This window comes from Vanellus vanellus (assembly GCF_965231255.1).
Source record: "Vanellus vanellus genome assembly, chromosome: 22".
Classification (NCBI taxonomy): domain Eukaryota; kingdom Metazoa; phylum Chordata; class Aves; order Charadriiformes; family Charadriidae; genus Vanellus; species Vanellus vanellus.
This window is the reverse complement of record NC_138927.1, coordinates 1,021,967-1,042,560: the sequence shown is the minus strand read 5'-3', so window position 1 is coordinate 1,042,560 and position 20,594 is coordinate 1,021,967. Positions and strand designations below refer to the sequence as shown.

The window sequence follows — 20,594 nt, the reverse complement described above, 5'->3', positions numbered from 1 at the left end:
TGGGAGAAATACCTGAAAGAGACATGTGCCATCCCAGCTCCTGCCCATTGCTTCAAGCAGGTAAGAGGGTGAATGAAAACAAGAAAGGCCAAGGGCGATGGTCCATTGGTGACCCAGGAGTTCTGTGCCTGGAATAGGCCCCGTTTTTTGGTAAGGAAGATGCTTAAGGGTATTGGAGACTCAAAAGAAATATAAGTTTGCTGAAGCAAAGATAAAAAGATGCATTCAGGCGCTGCAAATGTTAGAGTAGTTCAGAAGACTTAACTCTCAGATGTGCATAGGTGGGAACACGAGAATGCTTTTTCTCTCTGCGGAGCACAGCATCTTGGAGAAAATGTTCCCAGTAAGCTGTGATCGAGGTTTTGGGGGATCATGCCCAGCAAGGAGATTTTTGTTAGAATTCGCCAGATCTTTGTGAATTGAATAGCATCCCGGCAGGCATCGGGTACTTGAGCATAGAGGTGATAGCGTTGAGGAGAGGGGATACAGAAGCGACTTGGCATGGCACTCCTGGGTCCGGACAGAGGGGCAGCAGCACAGAGGAGTGTCTGTTTGGGTCTTGGCTCGGGTGGGTAATTCTCCTGAGAAGAGGGCTAAGAGAAGAGGGTAGGTCTAGTTGTCTAGATGATGCAGTACTGAAAGACGGTGGTCTAGGTCACAGATCTGCCAGGGCTCACCAAACCTTTACTGCTCTGTGGTGTCTGCTCCTATGCTGTGCTTGGAGAATGCTGTCAGTCTTCAGTAGAATCGGTTTTGATGCTGTTAAGGCTTAAGCTTTATGACTGAGGTGGTGTGTCTATTGGAAATCCTGTCTCTAACTGGATCCCTGTTCTTCTTTGCAGTCATACACTCCACCTGCAAATGAATTCAAGATCAGTATGAAACTAGAAGCCCAGGACCCCAGGAACACCACCTCCACTTGCATTGCCACGGTGGTGGGTCTGACAGGCGCCCGCCTCCGCCTGCGCCTTGATGGCAGCGACAACAAGAATGACTTCTGGCGGCTGGTGGACTCTGCTGAAATCCAGCCCATTGGAAACTGTGAGAAGAATGGGGGGATGCTGCAGCCTCCACTGGGTGAGCTGAAGTTCAGCTGTCCAGCAAGCACCTACATTATCTGCGGGGAAAGCCCTGGGGGCTTTTATATTTCTGTGCTCGCCACAGAGACCCGTGGACTGCTCCTGCCTACCACTGTGATGTAGACCAGCCCTGTTAGCTTGGGCTGTTAAACAGATGTATCCCACACCAGCTCTATATTTCCACGTGGACATTGTGGCATGGATAGGGAGATGTTTTAGAGTGTAGGTGAAAGAGCTCTTTGCACCTAGGTGAGCTGCTTGCACTCTTTGCAGCTCAAGCTAAGGATTAGCGTGTTCTAACCATGCTCCTACACCTTCTGAAATTCTCCCTGTGTACCTCAAAGGAAAACCACGTTTTTTTTGTGTGGAAAAAATGCCAGAGCTACTCCGTTTCCCAGTGGATACACAAGCAATCGAGGGGCAGCCCAAAATCCTGGTGACCCGGGGGTGTGGGCGGTAGCGTTGAAGGCAGAGCGACTGTGATGGCCTTTCCTGGGGGAGTGCCTGTACAAGGGCAGAACCAGTCAGGCTTTTTTTTTTCTGGGGGACACCACACAGTGGCACAGGCAGTGCTGGCCCGTAGCTCTACCCATGGCTTCATCTCTGGCCGTTGCCCTTTGCTTCAGGCTTCTGATCCTGCTTGCAAGCGCTGTCGTCTCAAAGGTGTGCTTGACGTGAAACGGCTGCCATCCGTCAGCGCTTTCCCCTGCGCTCCTCCTTCGAGCTGGGCACAGTACTGGTGTCTGGGTGGAGGTGCTGTGCTGGGGATCGGTAAATCTTGATGTAGAGAATAACCAAGAGAGCAATTAGGGCTGAGGCATCTGCTGTATCGCTGCTAATCCTGACACTGTGATTTCAAAAGCATTTAAATTTTTCATTCATGCTGTCTAAGTGTATTTGTGCCCAAGTGTCTTTAAGGCAATAGCAGGTTACCTGGAGACCATCTGATGGGGAAACATAATGTCTGAAAAGGTTCCCAGTGATTTAAGTCCTGTCTCACGTGAAGAGCTGCTTGCAATATTTCATCTATTTATTTATTTGATTTTGCTTGGCTAGAGCTGTATAGATAACCTGGGCAGTCGAACACTTCCTCCAGCCTTGTTTTCAGTTAAACACACGTCTTTTTCTTCTTTTTTTTTTTGTTTTTTTTTTTTTGACACTGGCCAAATGATGAGCTGATTCACTGCTTCTTTCCTGATTAAGCAGCAAGATTAACCTGCTTTTTCATTCTGCTGCCCTTTATTTTTGAAGTGTCTTCATAAATCTCTCTCTCAGTTGGCAATATCAAGCTAATAATGTCAAGCCGGTCTATAGTGATGCAAGAAGCCTTCAATAGGATACCTTGAGTTAGGAATATTTTTACTTGTGTTTTTTCCTGGAGTACCGTTTGTAAGCTTTGGTGGAAGTGTAGTCTAAATTGCAATGGGACACTTGGGACTGAGCTTTCTGAAGAAGGAAGAAACATCAGCAGGTGCACGTTTTGGCACATCGCACCACACGGAGCTGTGTGTATCTGAGTCTAATTATACTCTTTCCCTTCATAATTGCTATGGACAAAACCTGCTGCGGCTATTAACATTAAAGCTGCCAGTTTTTATGTTGCTTTCATGCATGCTCCTGTCCATTTGCAGACATCTCTTTGAAACCCTGGTCCCAGGGTGCCACGCACAGCGACGGTGCAGCCTGCGCAGCCTGGCCTCGCTGGCAGAGATGGGTTTCTCCTGTGCCTTGTCTGGGATTTGCCAGCAGATGGCAATAAGTGTAGTCGAGTTGCAAAGCAAAACTAATTTCTGAAATTGCCAGAGGAGAGGGTTGGTAGTCTGGAAGAAGTCTGTGTGCCCAGCTCCGATCAGTATCGCCTGCTTAACCTTGGGCCAGACAAGAGTGGTTGTCTTGCAGCCAGCATAAAGACAGGTAACAAAAAGCTAGTTCTGCATTTGTCCTTTCTGCCTGCGGAGTGCAGAAAACATGGCAAGGATTTTCTGTGCTCCTTGTAACATTTTCCATTTGTACACATCTGCTGCTGCTCCCCTTCTTTACATAGATAATTCACGTAAAAGGTTATCTTTGCCTCTCTGGGAGCTCAGCTCTCCCATCCCCTGAGGCTTGTGGCTACCTTGTTCCATGTCCTGGCTGCTTTGACGGAGTTGCGGGGCTGGTGGGGTGGCCTGTACTGAGCTGACTGAATTCTGGTTTTTCGGCCCTGGCAAAGCTTTGCCATGCTAATCATTATGGGATACTCTCCATCTAGGTCGAGCCCCAGGATTCCTTTCAAAACACAGTAAATACAGAAAGTGCAGCGCCGTGTTCAGCCGAGCAGCAGAAATTGCCTGTACAGGAAGATGCACATTTAGCAAAGATGGTGTTTTGTGATACCTGCAGACTTTCATCAGTTGTGCAGTCATACTCAGTGCATGTGAATTTACTTTTTTCTTCCCATAAGGTCCTTCCTGGTTTTTCTCTGCTTGTTTTCACAGAAGATGTTGAGCCAAAACCTGGCATCCTTTCCTGTAATGGTTAAATCTGTTTCCCAGCCTCTTTATTTCTTCAGGTTAGGTTGCCTGCAGCTCACTCTAAAAGGTGGAGGAGGCCACCCAGAAGCTGATATTCCCTGTTGAGGAAGAAATTTCATAGTCTGAGTGTGCACTTGCTGATTCATGTCTCTCCTGTAGTAGGATCACTGAAGCTGCCAGCACTAGCGCTCCACAAAGCGCTCTGCCTGTATGGTCAATGTACAGACTTTTGTTATGATAAGCGAATATTGCAGCCAGGCATCCATTTCCAGATGTTTCTTTTCAACAACATAATGTTTTGCGTTCAGAGTATCTGGAAAAGGTCAAACCCGACTCTCCAGCATGAGGAGGAGGGTGGTGTGGGATCACAACGTGTACCCGCTGCAAAGTTCCCATCAGAGCAGGCATGTGCTGCCGGATCCAGCGACCTCCACAGCCTTAAAGTCTTCATCTCTGCTTCCTTCTCTGCAGGCTTTCGGCTGAATGCCTCCTCTTGGCCCATGTTCCTTCTGAAGACTCTGAATGGAGCAGAGATGGCTCCTGTCCGGATTTTTCACAAGGTATTTCACTGTACTGTTTGTGAAGACATCCTTCTGGCATGTCCCCTTTACTGCAGAGCACCAAAATCACAGCTGGTGTCTGATGTGAGATCTGCTGATCCCAGAGGAGGTGAACATTGCCCAGCTTTGCCACGCTGCTGCTTCTCTAGGACAGATCCATACCTTCTGCTGCTGTGTCGTAGCAGTGTCCAGATGCAGACAGAGGTCTACTAAGAAAGTGGTTTGGGTTTCAGTGCTTGGGCTCGAGAGGTGTGCTTGTTTTTCACTGGGGCTGCAGGTGCTGCTCGGAGCCAGGAATGCAATATGTGAAAGCCAGCACCTCTCTGAAGCTTTTTAATGTACCAGAGCTTGCAAGGAGTGCAAATATTGCTGTGAGGCAACCCTGCAAGTATGATTTCATAGTTTTTATTCTCACACCCTTAGGGAAGTCAGAGAGAGACAGGAGCCAGTCTAGAGGCGTGTGCTGTGGTACGGGATGGCTGGTGTGGCTTTAGTGTATCTCAAGTATAAAAGACCAGGAAGAGCAAGCCTCAGATAAGGATGGGTGGCGGATCTCTCACATGTATAGCAAATCTGAGAGTGGGGCAAGAATGATGGAGGGAGACTCTCATATCTCAGGTTTTCCTGCTCTGAGATAACAAGGTGAGAGTACCCTACAGAGGCTGTTTTCTTTGGAGCTTTATTTTCTGCCTCTGTTGCATGACAGACTTGTCACAGGGTGCAGTGTTAATGTAGCGCTGTCTGGATTTGGTCCAGGAGCTGGGTGATGGCAGAGCAGTTAGTAGTGGACTTTGTTGCCTCTTGACTTAAAGGGCATGTGGCTGCGTAGCGGGGCCAGCACGTGCACACCTACTTGGGGTTCAGATCCAGCCCACTAGCTCCCTTCTTCATCTGCTTGTGGAGGTGAGTTTGCTGATGGAGGGGACAGCCCTAGTCTGGGGAGGCACTGGCATATCCTCTTTGAGCACATTTTCAACTTCTCCTTGTAGGAACCACCATCTCCATCCCAAAACTTCTTCAAGACAGGTATGAAGCTGGAGGCAGTGGACAGGAAGAACCCTCACTTCATCTGCCCGGCCACCATTGGGGAGGTGAGAGGTTCTGAGGTCCTCATAACATTTGATGGCTGGAGAGGTGCCTTCGATTACTGGTGCCGATATGATTCCCGGGACATCTTTCCCGTAGGCTGGTGCTCGCTGACTGGAGATAATCTGCAGCCCCCTGGAACAAAAGGTAAGGCCCACGTTGTTGCTTAGCTGTCTTCCTCCTTCACTCAGCTCTTGAAAAGTAGCAAAGCAGGCAGAGACTAGCAGCAGGGATATCCGAGTGCCCTGTCTGGCTTTCTTACTGCTGCTTCACGTGTGGTAAAGGTACAGATGATCATACCTGTTAGCAGTGTAACAGCCTGGTGTCAAGGTGCTGAGAAACAGCCATCTGTAAACATGGGCAGGATGATGGCTCTTTGGAGGGATGGTGGTGCTGTACAACATTGCTGAGGTCTGCTCCTCTTCAGGAATTTCCTTGGAGTCTTTCCTGCGTCTCTGGAACACACATCCTAGGGACTTTTTCTCAGGGGGGACTGGGCTGTTTGTGGATATAATAAGGGAACAGCAAGAACTATTAAGTTGCAGGATTGTGCGTGTTTGTACTACTGACAGTTATCTTGCTCTGCCTTATGCTGTGATCTATGCTGTGAACATGGAAAAAGCAGGTCTGAACCAGGTCGTGCCTCCCTTGTTTCTTGAGCTGTGATGGTTGGTTAGGAATGGTATTGGGGAACTTGCTGCCTTGCAAAGGTCCGAGTGTTGTCTGTTGAGGTTTTCAGACGTGTCTCTAGCTTGCATTGCAGTTGTGTTTAGGACCAGGGGAGCTGTCATTGTCCTCATGCATGTCCTTCTGGCATTTGCTGGCTGGCAAGTCCAGCACACATCTGTCAATGAGATGAGAAGCAGGAGAGCAACCTCTCTACTGGAGCTGAAGCATTTCTACTGGAGCATTTCTCTGACGAGACTGTTCCTGCTGAAAATCCTGGGTCAGCTTGTGCTAACCCGTCAGGCTGGTGCTTTCCTGCTGTCCCTTGATGTGAGCCTTTTCTGTCCCCCGTGCTGCAAGGCTGGTGTTGGGGGGGATCCCCTGAGGTCGTCTCGCATGGCCTGTCCGCAAGCCAGGCTGCGCGCTCCCCTCGCGTGGGGATGATTTCTGTTATGGCTGGGAACTGAAAGGCGCTCTCGCTGTTTATCTTGGATTTCTGCATTCGGCCTTGATGTTCCCAGCCTCTCCCTCCCTTCCTGCTGTTGGTTTGCGTCCTGCAGGTTCCGCAGAGCTGCTGGGACCTCCCAGCTGGGGGCTGACCTCTCCAGCAGTGCCCTGGAGTCAGAGGCTCTTGCCCAGCATCACCAAGGTCCTTCTCAGGTGCTGCAGGAGTGGCTAAAGACATGTCTTTGTTGGGTGGGAGCTTTCCTGGCAGTAAACTGGGGGTGGAAGGTTTCAAGAGCAAGGTGGAAGCCGCCTTCCCAGGAGAAATGAGAATCTCCGTCTCATCCGTGGCACCTGGTGCAGGCAGCCCTGTTCCTCTCCAGCATCCCTGTGTCAGGGGCTGAAGCTGTGAGCGAGCAGAGCATCCAGAAATAGTGTCCCATGCTGGGGATGCCACCGTGGTAATTTGGAGCCATCCTGAGAACTGTTTGCTTCTTCCCCTTGGCAGGCAGCAGTGACAGGCTCTCCCTCTCGCATTGGCTCTGTCTGCAACGACAGCAGTTCCAGCTCATGTACAAAAATAGTGATCCCCAAAAGTCATGTCTCCCCACTCCTAAGCAGAGGCAGCCCTTGCTCTCAGGCAGATTTCTGCTCTCTTTGCCGTGTTTTTCAAGTACTGGAGCAACAGCAGGGGTTGGCAGAGGTTGTGTGAGCCATACAAAAATGCCATGGAGTCAGGATCAGCCTTGTCTTTGTGGTATTTTACTTTCCTCTCTGTGGCTGCCCCCTCCCTTTCCTGCCGCAGACTTTCCAATTTCCACTTTGTGGGATTAAACCAAAAGAAGGGAGCGCTGGGAACTTTCCTCATCTGTAATTAAATTCCTCCCTCGTTCCTTTACTCCTCAGCCCTGCTGTGGAGGAGGGTTGAGCACAGTCCTCCCAGGACCTGAGAGTGCTGCTCTTGGCAGGGTTGGAAGATGCTTCACCACAGAGGGATCCCCCTTTCCTTCAGCTCCAATAAAGCTTCCCTGTGTGCCAGCCTGGAGCCTGCAGGAGCACGCGATGGAGTCGGGGAGCTTCCCTTTCCTAGTGGGAATTCCCCTTAAGTCAGGGAGACCTGGGGAGATGTGGAGGAGGTCATTGCTAACCGTGGTTATACCGGGCTCTGCTCACATACTGGACTGACCATCTTGCCCTGAGCCGATGGGTACCGGTGGGGTGAGATGCTCGGGGGAGCTGAGAAGTCCTGTGAAGAGTTAACTCCATCGAGACCGATGGCTTCCTGGGGCTGAGCGAAAAGAGGCCTGGAGAAATGAGCTCATGTTCAAGGGAAGCAGAACTTCAAAGAGGCCAGGCATGTTTATTTAATGCTGGTAACTTAATTCAGCTCTAATCTGTCCCTTCTGCTGGTTGCCAGCAGAGGTGGAGGAGTGCGGTTCTTCTCCCAGGCACATCCCCTCTCCGGCTCTGGGGCCTCCCACTCCCACCAGTGTTTGCTTAGCTGGGGCGGCTGGGCAGGGTGCTGGTGGAGCTGGGGCCCGGCCAGCCACGCCGAGGGGAGCTTTCAAGAGGGCACGTGTGTGTGAAGGGAGGAAGGGGAGGTCAAGCGGTGAGGAGGAACAGCTCTCCGCATGCCAGGTGGGTAATTACATCGCTGTCAGGATGCGCGCTCTGTGCGGTGGCCTGCTGGGAGAGCTCGGCCGCGGCCGGCGGCCAGATGGCTGCGGGCTCCCGAGTGTCTCCTGGAGCTCCTCTCTCGATACAGCACAGCTTGGAGCTGAGGGATTCAAATAAACAGGCGCCGCTGGGGAAACATAACTCCAGGGATGCCTCTGCACGCGGTCAGTCCTGATCCTCTCTGCTCCGTGCCAGCCTGGGATCGGAGGTCAATTCTGCAGGGCTTACAGTGCAAGGGACAATGCGGCAGAGCTCGTCATGGGCATCCTCAGCATCTTTGTGCCAGAATGGCAGCAGTCGGGGAAGGCAGGTCTCCATGACCGTCCTGAAGTGAGGGGGGGTTCTGTGGGGGCTCCGCCAGCTTCCCACCCGTGCCGGCTGGGCACGCCACGTCCCTTGGGCAGGAGTCCCCACTCCACTCCTTGCATGTAGTGTACAGCATCTTATATGTCTTTTCATGCCTCTTACCTATGTGTTCTTTTACCCTTAAACACATATCCCGGACTTTTAGCAGTGTAAGGTGAGATGGACTTCTTATTAAACTAAGTGCTGGATGGCAGCTCTGAGCTGTGCTGAAAGGGCAGACTGTCTTCGTGTTAGGTTTTGCAGTTATCCTGCACTGGGGGTGCTCATGACTTGTGGGTTTACTTCAGAGTTTTAGAAATTTAGAAATTCAGAACTTTTTCCAGAAGAGCTGTTTGCACGTCCGTTCTTACTGAGCCAAGCAGTCATCCTAGTGAAATATCGATTGAGAGATATTAATCTATCACAGCACATATACATAAACCAGCTGAATTAAGGTTGCATGGGGCATCAAACCCAAACTTACTACATAGATTTTGGACTTGCCTGTTGCATGGTGGAGTCAGAGTTTCAGAATTATGGCAAAACAGAGGAGAATGGTGTTGCCACATCTTTAGGTATTGCAGCACATGAAAGCGAGGTCAAAATATGTTGCGTGCGCGTTACTAACGACGTGGATTTTTTCAACAGAAGACCCTGAAGGTGTGTTGGGTAGGGAAGGAATCATCCCCATCTGCCAGGCCAGCGTGCTTTTCCGTTTGAGTCATATAGTGACTCAACTGACACTGTAGTAGATGCAGGGCAGGAGGTAGCTGATATTTCTCAAGCTGAGAGCTTCAAGGTTTAGATTGTGACCCACATAAGCAGTGTACGAGTCTGTGCACTGTAGCAATGTTGGGTAGAGATGTAATTTGGGAGGAAAGCAGAGATTGAAGGAGTAAAATCCGTAGGTCACCTGTTGTGGGTTGTCCCGGCGGGCAGCTGAGCCCCCACCAGCCGCTCGCTCACCCCCCAGCAGATTGAGGAGGAGAATCGGAAGGGTAAAGGTGTAAACGGGTGGGTTGAGATCCAGAGAGTTTAATAGGTAAAGCAAAAGCTGCAGGCACGAGGCAAAGCCGGGCACTCGTTCGCTGCCCCCCATCGCAGGTGGGCGTTCAGCCGTCCCCGGGAAAGCAGGGCTCCATCGCGCCTCACGGTGACTTGGGAAGACAAACGCCGTAACTCCCATCCTTCCCCCATCCTCCTCCTTTGCCCCAGCTTCTCTTGCTGAGCACGGCATCGTGCGGTCTGGAATATCCCTTTGGGAGTTGGGGTTGGCTGTCCCGGCTGTGCCCCCTCCCAGCATCTTGTGCACCCCCGGCCCATCGCTGGTGGGCGGTGGGAGGAGCAGAGATGACCTTGGCACTGTGCAGGCCTGGCTCGGCAACAGCTAAAACGTGGGTGTTATCAGCACTGCTTTGGTCACAGATCCAAAACACAGCACCATACGAGCTATTATTAAAGAAAGTTAACTCCAGCCCAGCAAAAAGCAATACAGTGCTTTTGGAAAACTTTTTGCATGCATTTTACTTTTTGTAAACTTTCTCATCTTGAGGAGCCCGTGGGCAACGCAAGCCTTCGTGGCTTTTAAGCAGGACAGAAACAATCCTGCTCTCAGGTCACTGATGTAAGTGGAGCGCAGATTTGGAAAGCTGCTTTGGAGAGTCCCTCTCCGTTATAAGCAGTACAGGAAATCAATATTTAGGATCAGTCTAAAGAACGAGGATTGTTGCTTAGTTACTTTAAATCATGTCTGGGGAGAAAGAGAGCGAGAGATGCACACACAACTGGAGGTGCTGCTGCTAAGGTTCAGGGCAAGACAGATTGAAGAGGGAAATAAGAGACTGTGACAAAAAACACTGAGAAGAAAGAGATAAGAGGCTGGTTAATGATTATAGTTTCCGGGGCCACCTGCCCTCAGCAGGGAGGTGGGATGAGGGAAATTCCCCCTCAGCCAGGGCATGGTCTTGCAGAGAGGAGATGTGTCTGCTCCTGTTACCCATGGGAAATTTGGGGGTTCACAACCGCTCACAGACTAGAGGAAAGTTCACTTCTTGGTAGTCAGGGAAACACACCTTGGAAGAGGATCCATGAGAAGTTATTTTCCTTTCTGAAGTGGTTTGTGGGATGGAGAGCTGTGAGCCCCTGGGGGAAGAGAAACCAAACCGGGGTCTTCTCAGGTACTTCCGCAAGATGCCTTCCAGTTCTGAGCTCTTCACCCGTGGAGGTGATGCACTGAAGAGTCTGTCTATGCCAAGTAAAGGGACACAGGCTGGGAAAAAGGGACTGAGCAGATGGGATTGGGGCTTTCTGCCTGTACGTGCACAGGAATCTAAGATTTTCTGCAAGGTCTAGGTCTTTACACAAGGAAGCATGTAGAACTCCTACTTAAACATTAGATTTAAATTTCAAAGAAGTGCATGCATTTTTCTGGGGTTTATGCTACAGTATCAGGAACTTTAGCTGTGATTTGCCTCAGAAAATGTGAGACCCCCCCAGGAGCCCTGCTTACAGCTGGGCACTGGTGGCTCTCTGCGTGATCCCACCAGTACTGCTGCTGGAAGATGCTGTGGCAGGGACAGTCTTCCCTCACGTTTTGAAAAGCAGCTTGTTTTCCAGGTCCTGAGAAATCCGGATTTAATCCATACCCGCACAAGGACCTTCCGCACACACACAGATGCATACACACACCTCTTCCACTGTAATAGTGTCCCTTAAGTCTGCTCGACCATGTTTAGTACATCACTGCTGGAGGGCAGGAAAATACTGTAACCTTAAAAAGAAGGTTGCAGGGACACACACAGCCCGCAGCAACCACAGTCACAAGTACAGTCGTGAAAGGCTGTAACTCTGTAATTCAGACTATGGGTTGGGCTATGCCTCCCGCTGATGCTGGGTTCCTCTGGAGTTCCCTGGTGGGTTCGTTAACACTCTTTTCCACCCTTCTGGATGCTCCGTAACAGAGAGGGGTGACGCCGTGCTGGCTGTGGAAGAGGGGCAGCAGTGAAAGCGTTAAGGCTGGGCGGGCAGAGCTGGAAGCAGCTCCAGCGCTGGAATTTGGAGGAGTGGAGCTGCAGCCTTGGCACCAGCCCAGCTGGCCGAGAGGCCCAGCGCCCAGCCGGGTCGGGGAGAGCTAATGCGGAGCATGTCCTCCTCCCGCCCTCTGTGCCGAGGCTGATGGGGAGCTGCAGCGAGGGCACAGGAGACCCCGGTGCTCGGGTCTTGACCGCCTTCGCCCTGGGTCTGCTGCGAGCTGTCAGCCTGCTGCTCCCTCTCCCTGGGCTTGGCTGCCTCGAGAGCGTTTCCCTCTGCTCGCAAAGCAAGCAAAAGTTAATAGTTTTAGATAGTTACCATGGGGATATGTTGAAGTGGAGCTCACATCCACTCCTGGACTCGCCATCTGTTGCATGCGTTACACAGCCCGCCCGTACTGCCGAGGAGACCGGAGCGTGCCGGCAGCGCCTGGCCTGCCCTTGCGCGGGCGCTGCACCAGGAGCGACAGCTCCAGGAGGTAACAGAGAGGCACCAAATGCTGACCCTGGATAGAAAGTCCATGAAGTTCCTCGTCTCTCGCCACTGTTGCTGCCGTGTGCTTTATTGGTTAACTGCATGGTGTCTTCAAATGAAGATGATGATCAGATGCTAGATGTTCTGCCAATGTGTGAAGGTAATGTGTGTTTTATGACTATTTTTGATGTTGCTTGGTTTCTCTTCCTCCTTTGGGGTGAGAACACGGCAGTGAGTGGAGGAGCCTCATGAGGAGTAGCTGGCAGGGGGACACTCAGGTGAGCTTCTGTGCTTTACTGCTTGGAGGAGATGGGAAAATATTAATTAGTGTAAGTTAGGACTGAGCTGGGAGTTGGAGCTCGTACATCAAGCTGGGTGGCCTTTGTTTGTGTAGGAGTGGCTGGATTTGGGGCCACACAGGTAGAGCTTATGTACCAACTGCAGGAGAAGGTTACACAAGGAAGTTCAACATTTTCTCTTTTATCCGCGAGTCTAATGCATGTGCAGCCATGGTGCCTTGGTGTTGCAGCCTTTGGGACCGCTGTCAGAAGATCCCAAGAAAAAACTCTTGAGTTGTTTGGAGCACAGAGCCAAGGCGCTTAGCAGTAATCCTGGCTCGGCTTGGATGTGTGTCCTGGAATACGCCTTGGCTTTGGAGGTCTGGGGGCTTGGACAAGAGCAGCCCAGCACTGCAGGAGGGTGTACTGCTCCCCCAACACTCTTTGGATGCTGACGGTGCCTGAGCATGTCAGAGACCTGATGTTACTGTGCCGTGTCTTGGGACTGGCAAGAGCATCTGAGAAGAGGAGCTGCCCTGGGAAAGGCAGAGTTTCCACCATCCCCCAGCGTGTCCTTAATCTCAGTGTCTAGGCCTTCCTCCCAACTTGACTTTTCCTCATCTGTTTTATTCTAAAATATTTCATAATCCAGAGAGACTGGGTTGTATTCAGGACATTTCCTTCCCTTTTCCATCCTGCTTCCTGGCCAGAAACAGGATTTCGACATTCCAGGGCATTCCTGAGTCCTGGCGGGACGTTTCTACAGGACCATCGCTGTTGAAACATTCCTCTCTTCAGGCGAATATCCCTGGGGTCGCCGCTCCGTTTCTGCATGATGTCTGCCCAGTAACAGTGGTTCTGCTGATGGGAGGTGGTGCAGGGCTGTGCTTGTGTAGGCTGAAGGTCCGGGTGCTTTCAGAATGGAACTGGACAGGCTGAAGGAAGAGCAGCAGTCCAGGGCTTTTATTTCTGGGGGTCTAAAAGTGTCTGACTCGGGGTGTGCTGAGCTGCTGGTTACAAGCAGTGCCGGTGTCTCTGCCTAACCCTCCTCTGCTGCCAGCTTTGGAAGCAGAGTTAAAGAAGGTAAAAGTATGCCCAGTGTAACAGTTTGTATATCTTTAGGAGAGCCCCAGGGAGAGCACAGTTTCCCACGTAGATGAAGTGTTTTAAACAGTACTAAGAGGCTTCGCATCGATGATTTAGGGCTCCACACACAGTTTCTGCCTGTCGGCAGCACACATGTGCTAGCCGTTGGTGACAGGAGCTCGGTCCCTTCTAGGGATGCCGCTTCTGATGCGGACGAGTGCTGGAGGAACCAGAATCATCGACCAGGCTCTTCTCGCAAAGGTCTGTAAATTCTGTGCATGGTTAATGGGATGGTTCTGACTGGAGCAGCGTATGCACGTATTGGAGAAATTGGCCTGTTTCGTGGTATTTTTAACATTCGTGTCTCTATGGGACATTACATCATCCTCTCGTGACCTGCTGGGTAGGTTCTTCATTTTTTTGTTTCCTCCCCGTTTTTTGGAGAGGGGAAGTAAATGCTGTTGAGCCCAGCTCTGACCCTGTTTTCGGTGAACAGGTACGTGTTGCTCCGGCATACATTTTATTGTATCTAGGAACTTCATATGGAAGATACGGCCCCACTTGTTATAAAGATCGGACCTTTTGCGGCTCGTCACAGTTCTCCTCTTGATCTTCGGTATTTTTATGACTTCTGAACAGCTTTAAAAAAGAACAAAAGGTGGAATAAACCGCACCCACCTAGCAGTCTCCTTGTTCCTTGTGCACTGATATGTTGAAGGTGTTCTGGTAATATTTAACCAGGAAGCCAAAGCTTAAAAAAAAGAGCTTCAGGGAAGATCGGAACAAGCAGAAACCCCAGGAACAGTCCTGAATAGGCTGAATACGACAAGAGCACAGAAACATTTTGATTCTCAACATGGGGTTTTGGAAACCCGTTGATAATTAACTCTCAGGGGCAGAAGACGTGATCAGTCAGTAGATTGACTGTGGTGGCCTCTCATGCCGTGTATTTTAACTGGATGTGTGTCCTTCAGCTAGCTGGATATAAATAGCAGTATAGCCGTGCCCTCGCAGACCTCCCACGGGCTGTGAATCTGTGAAGAAAGGAGCGATCTCTGTCCTACTCCAGCTGTAGTTCAGGTTGGCTGGGACGTGCCTGCACGAGCTGGAGTCTTTCCCAGTCTGCAGGCTGGTTGCTTCCTAAGACCGTGGCTCTGGGATTTTCTTGAGGACTACTACGTGGACCAGACATGTGTCAGTCATCCCGGGTGCTTTTGGCATCCCTCTGCTGATGGCCTCTCCTGAAGCACTAAGCCTGGAAGAGGTGCAGTACGAGGGTTTTCCTGAAGTGTGGAAATGAGTTTATTTATGTTGTTGGTGTCTTGTTTCAGGACCAAAGGTGCCAGTTCTGCTCATGTACCGTGTGCTGAACAGCTGGGCTCTTGTGGTTGCTGCTGGAGAACTCACCGCGTGTCCACGGGCACTGTCATAGAATCATAGAATGGTTTAGGTTGAAAAGGACCTTGAGGATCATCCAGTTCCAACCCCCCTGCTGTAGGCAGGGACACCTCCCACTAGACCAGGTTGCCCAAGGCCACGTCCAGCCTGGCCTTGAACACCTCCAGGGATGGGGCCTCAACAACCTCTCTGGGCAACCTGTTCCAGAAGGAGATGATCCCAGCCTAGTTTTGGGGTAATCAAATAAAGCTTGAGTATTGAAGTTCAGCTTTTTACTTGATTTTGTTCTGCCTTTGCCAAGAAATACTGGCGCTGCCATTTCTCTTGGCGCTCCCCGATTGCCCCTGTATGTCTTCTCCCACTCGCTGGCGCGTCCCCTCAGTCAGGAGCTTGAGTTTCAACTCTGCTGATGCGTTTCTCACATTGGAGCTGCTCAGCTCAGTTCTCATCTCTCTTTTTGGAGTTCATAATTTCTCTGTTTTAATTCCATAGCTGCTTCACAGGTGATTAAAACAACACACAGTTACAACAACTTTATTTGTGCAGTGGGTGGGAGAAGATGAGACTAACAGGGGGATGACAGCAAGCAAGAACCCAGGTTGTGTTGCAGCCGGTTTATTTGGAATAAGAAGTAGTGGGATGGGGACAGGGGGGAAAACTGCTAATTTGGGATGTGAAGAGGGTGATTGTACAAATTTGGCGTTTGTTTGTCCATTTGCCATTTGAACCATATGCCCCAGTAGGTTCGTTGCAGCTCCTTGTTGTCTGACCTGGTAGCTGGGCTGGGGGAAGGAGCTGTGCTCAGACGGGCTGGGGGAGCGGGTAGCCCGTGGGCTCTCGGCTGCGCCTGCGAAGGAGCATCTGACTGGCCTTGCAGAACCAGAGCCAGAGTTGAGTTGTCCAAGCACTGGAGAAATAAAAGACAACAAAGGTTGTACAGGTTGGTACAGCAAAGGACTGTAAAGATAATTAGGGGACTGGAGCATCTTTCTTATGAGGAAAGGCTGAGGGACGTGGGGCTTTTTAGTCTGGAGAAAAGATGACTGAGAGGGGATCTCATCAATACTTATAAATATATAAAGGGAGGGTGGCAGGGGGATGGGAACAGTGTTTTTTCAGTGGTGCCCAGCTGTGATTCTGTGATGCCGGCACCAAGAGTGCAAGCCAAGGCCACCAGCTTTGCAAAAACGAGCTGCAAAGATCGCTGGACACTGGCTCATACAAGCAGGTATTTCTCTAAGAGTGATGAGCGTACTCCGTATAAAATAAATAACAGCGCTGTTGCAGTGCGGGCTGCAATTGTGTTGAGGGCTTCCTGTGCAATCCAGATCTGCACACTAAATCCCTCGAACCAGCCCCACTGTCCAAAACTGCCATTTTTTTCTGCAGTGTAAATGTCTGTGCCAGGTCCGTTCCCAGCATGGTCTTTCTGCTCCTTTGCTTTGCCTTCTGGGAGCTGGAAGAGGGGATGGCAGGGAAAAGAGGGGCTGAAGGAACTGCTGGAGAGAGTCCAGCGGAGGCTATGAAGATGCTCAGGGGACAGGAGCATCTTTCTGGTGAGGAAAGGCTGAGAGCCCGGGGGCTGTTCAGCCTGGAGAAGAGAAGGCTGAGAGGGGATCTCATCAATGCTCATCAATACCTAAAGGGCGGGTGGCAAGGGGATGGGGCCAGACTCTTTCCAGTGGTTCCCAGTGACAGGACAAGGGGCAATGGGCACAAACTGGAACACGGGAAATTCCATCTGAACATGAGGAAACACTTCTTCCCTGTGATGGTGGCAGAGCCCTGGCACAGGCTGCCCAGAGAGGCTGTGGAGTCTCCTTCTCTGGAGATATTCCAAACCCGCCTGGATGGGATCCTGTGCAACCGCTGTAGGTGACCCTGCCTTGGCAGGGGGGTTGGACTGGATGACCTTTAGCGGTCCCTTCCAACCCCTGCCAGTCTGGGATTCCATGAAGAAATAGGAATGTGCTGCTCCTCCAAGCAAGCTCCAGCCACGTAATTGGCAGCGTGAGATGTTTCTGGCTGGTTGTGCAGATGTTCCACAGCAAACGTGCTGAGAGATGAGGAGCTTATGAGCTGCTATTTGGGGAGACGCTTGCTTGGCTGCTCCAGGGGTGGCAGACATGATTCCAAATGCCACCCTTTGCAGTATTTTATAAAAAAGATACATAATGCAGTTTACCCATTCATTTTATAAAGCTACCCAGTGGATAGAAAGCAGTTAATTTCTTTGCTGTGTGGGGGAGAAAATAAGACCTGGGTTTTGGAACTAAGGAAATCTGCGTGCTCAGCACTAAACTGAAAATGACTTTTGCTGAGGACAACGATTTGGGCATCCTTGCTCTTCACAGCGCTGTCACTGTCTGTCTCTAATCATGAGCCAGTCACTTATCTCTGTTTATTTTGCCATCAGCGGAATGGAGCCTTTGCTGACCCCCAGGGCGTTTTGATGAATAAGTCTATTGTGGTGCACATCCGTAACACTTGTTGTACCGGGTCTCAGAACACTCTCCCCCTGTATTGAGGAATAGCTGCACACACATGTTTATACTCAAAAAATGGTCAATAACCGCTAAGTAATAATAAGAGTAACCGTCTCTGAAATGATGCTGGAATCCGGTTACAAACACTAAAAGATATTTTACATTGTATGCTAAGCAGGAGAGTCGAAGAGGTGTGAAGGAACTCGTGAAAATGCTCAATCTGATCAAAGAGTTTTCTTCATCAGAGCGTTGAAGGGCGGACTCGGGGTGGCTCTCGGCATGCAGCGGGGCAAGGCAGAGCTTAGCCCTGGCTGAAGATCTACCGGAAAGGCTGGAACTCTGTGGAAACGAGACTCCAGGGATCAGCTGCAGGTTTGAGGGCTTTTTGCTTGATTTTCAACCAGTGCAATGAGGATTTCTATTCAGTTGCTTTCTACTGTGCTCTTATTTTTCCAAAGTGGAATCTTTTTCCCTGGCTCTTTATGGCCACTGCTGTGCTTTGAGCTGATGTTCTTGTGTAGTGATCGTTATAGACCAAGTTCGCCCTCCTGAAGGAGCACCAGGCAGCTCGGAGCCCATCATATTGCATCTGAAGGTAGGAGTGGTTTTCTCCATGCTCATTGCTTTATATTTATTGGTGCGACGGTCACCTGCTGTTTTCATGCCCTGGAACTCAGTCTCCTAGCTTATCTCTGGAGCTGCTCACAGGCTGCCACCATCCTGTCTGCCCTGGGATGTGTGAATCATTAGCAAACTTTCTCACCTGGCTTATCCCCTCACCAGGTCACTCATGAATACGTTGAACAGGGCAGATTCCGCTGTGGATCCCTGTGCATTCCACGTAGACCTCTTTCTTCTGTAAGAAAGACTGTTTGCCCCCACCTCTTCTAACCCTTGATTATCCCTATAGAAACCTTCCTTCTCATCCCATGGGTCTTTAGTTTTCATAAAAGCCTCGGGTGAGGATCTCAGAGGCTTTATGGAAAGGCAGGCAGGCTGGGTCACGTTCCTCCACATGGTCCAAACTCTTCCAGGATTGCAAGGCCGGGTTTCTGATAGAGAGGCTGTATTGACGCTGCCCGAGGCAGTCCGATTCATCGTGGGGGCCGTGTTATTGGATAAAGCCTCAGTTTTGTTTCGGAAAATGTTTTAGCTCATTTAGGTAAAATGAGCTACTTGGGATTAGCAAATGACTGGGTGAGTGGGGCGAACGGTGATGCAGAGAAGAAGAGCCGTGGTGATGGATGCAGAGGTCTCTTTGGGGTGAGTTCTGGGGTTTGATCTGTATAAGCAGATCGTGCAGGTCTGGAATAGGGCTTTTCTGGTCTTCAGCTCCAGTAGTGCCCACTGCAATCTTCCGCTGTTCTTTTTTGCCTGTCCATGTGTGGTTACGATGGGAGGTGGGACGTTTGGGATGTTTTGCAGTAGTGTTATGGCTCTGGCACTTCAGGCTGTCAGTGTGTTGCCCAATGTCTCTGAGATGCGTTGCGAGGTGCGGTGAACACCCGGGATGGTTTCTAGGGTCCCTGGCTGCGCTGCCTTCGGAAAGTGCCGAGTGTAATTACCAGTGTGGTTTAGGGTACACAGGAATGCTGCCTTGAGAACTGTAAATGTACGATTTGTGCTAAAAGCAAATAGCAGTTGGGGGTATCACTGGGACTCTTGAGACACTTTGGTTTTTTAGTTGGTTTATATTTGTAAATAAAACAACCATAAAAATGCCACAGCTTGTGCCAGTGGGATGTACAGTGGCATCTGCAGTGCACAGAGCACATCCAAGCGCATGCAAACAATTAAAATAAGAAAACTGCTGCTGCAGACTGTGCAGGTTTGTAAGCCTTTAAGAAATGGGACGCTCATGATGAATGTTCAGAGCCTTTCTCAGGTTCAACAAATGCAAAAGGCATTGCTTTAGTTTTAAGATCTTCATGTGCCTATGGATGTCCTGCTCCAAAACAGACACTAAAATGCAGCCTGGACGTCAGGACGAGCAGGATGGAGATAGTTTTAGGGACCGTGGTTTTGCATTCTTGCGTGTGCTGCCGTGTAAGCACTGGCCAGTGAGGTCTGGGAGGGGATCGGTGAACGAAGAACCTCATGGCTTCCAGCGAAGGCAACAGCAAGTTTCAGTAGTCGAAAGCTGAAACTAGACAAGTCCCGTGTAAAAAGAATATGCGTCTTTGGGAGTTAAGATAACTGATCATGAGAACACCTCGAACATGATGAATCATGCAGCGCTTAGATCCTCTCGCTGTATGATTGTATGAGATATATCCTCTCATCTCTCAGCAGACGTTTTAGGCTGGAGAGCAGGAATCCCTGCAGAAGATAAGGAATTATCAGAATAACTGCATTCTGACTTCTAAATTCCAGGATTTGGAGGATTCTTCTTAATCCCTGTCCTTGCAAGGAGCCCGTGTCTCCCACTCGTGCTCTGACCTTCCCTGCTGTGTTATGTCTACCTCACCTCCCGAGAGCTCAGCATGTAGCAAATACTGAGCCTTCCCAGACCCCTTGTCTAGGTCCCAGTCCTGCGTGTGGTGGCCTGTGATGACGGTCTCTGCTTTGGGAAGAATTGCAGAGGTTTGAAGCTTTTACATCTTACTCTTGGGCAGGCACCGAGCTCTGGTTCCTGTCCAGCTCCAGCCTTCAGGATGTCTCGGCTGGAACTTGCAGCCAGGGAAGGATTCAGCCAGATCACGACAAGATTTCTGTTCTCTGGCAAATTTGCTTATCTTAAACCTGTCTTTCTAACCCACCTCGTTGGGTCGTGCTTCTGACCGTGCAGTGCTGAAGAAGGGGCAAGGGGCAGCTGGAGCACCAAAAAATCACTGGATGAGTGGCCTACAGGGCATTCTTCATTGGTGCTTTAAAATGGATGTGAAGGGGATTTTCAGTTTTCTCAGCACCCACCCGCTGTGTTTTGGGACACTGTCATGGCCGTTACTGGTATCTCTAGAGAGAAGGGGTGTGAGCTACGGTTGCATCTGAGAGTACAGTAGCCCTTAGCACATAATGTAGAGATTTCGGGTTTTGTGGTCCAGCAGCTGTTGGTAAAGGCAGACGGTTGAATAGCTGGTGTATTGGAGAGAAAGGTAAGAAACTGTTCTCCATCTTCAACTCTTCTGTTCCATATTATCCTACATGTTTTGGCTTTGTTGTTCTTATCCCAAGGACATAGTTTTGTCTTCTTCAAGCTGTGGCAAGACTGAGATAAGCAGCTGAGTGACAAATGCTGCTTTCTAGTGTTGGCTAACCCTCAAAGTGGGGACAGCAACTGTGTGTTGGCTGGCAAGGGATGGTTCGGCGTTAGGAAACAGAGCCTGAAGTCTTGAATTCTCTGTCAAGTGTCTTCGTTTCTGCAGGAAGCTCAGAACTCTCGTTTAAACTAATCCTTCAGTGATTAATAGCCCAGTCAGTGGTGTCCGTCCTTTCTTTGGCTCTGAGTTCAGCGATGTTTGATCTTGCATCT

The 20,594-nt window shown here is 50.3% G+C and overlaps 1 protein-coding gene across 1 annotated transcript in view; it reads left to right on the top strand.

Annotated features, from left to right (window-relative positions):
- The first annotated feature begins 884 nt into the window (after positions 1–884).
- Positions 885–20,594, top strand: part of SCMH1 (Scm polycomb group protein homolog 1) — a 45,722-nt gene continuing 26,012 nt past the window's right edge. Inside the window, 4 exon segments of the mRNA XM_082494131.1 lie at positions 885–1,069; positions 1,072–1,077; positions 4,064–4,152; positions 5,142–5,385. Coding sequence (XP_082350257.1) covers positions 973–1,069; positions 1,072–1,077; positions 4,064–4,152; positions 5,142–5,385 — 436 coding nt within the window. The 5' untranslated portion in view covers positions 885–972.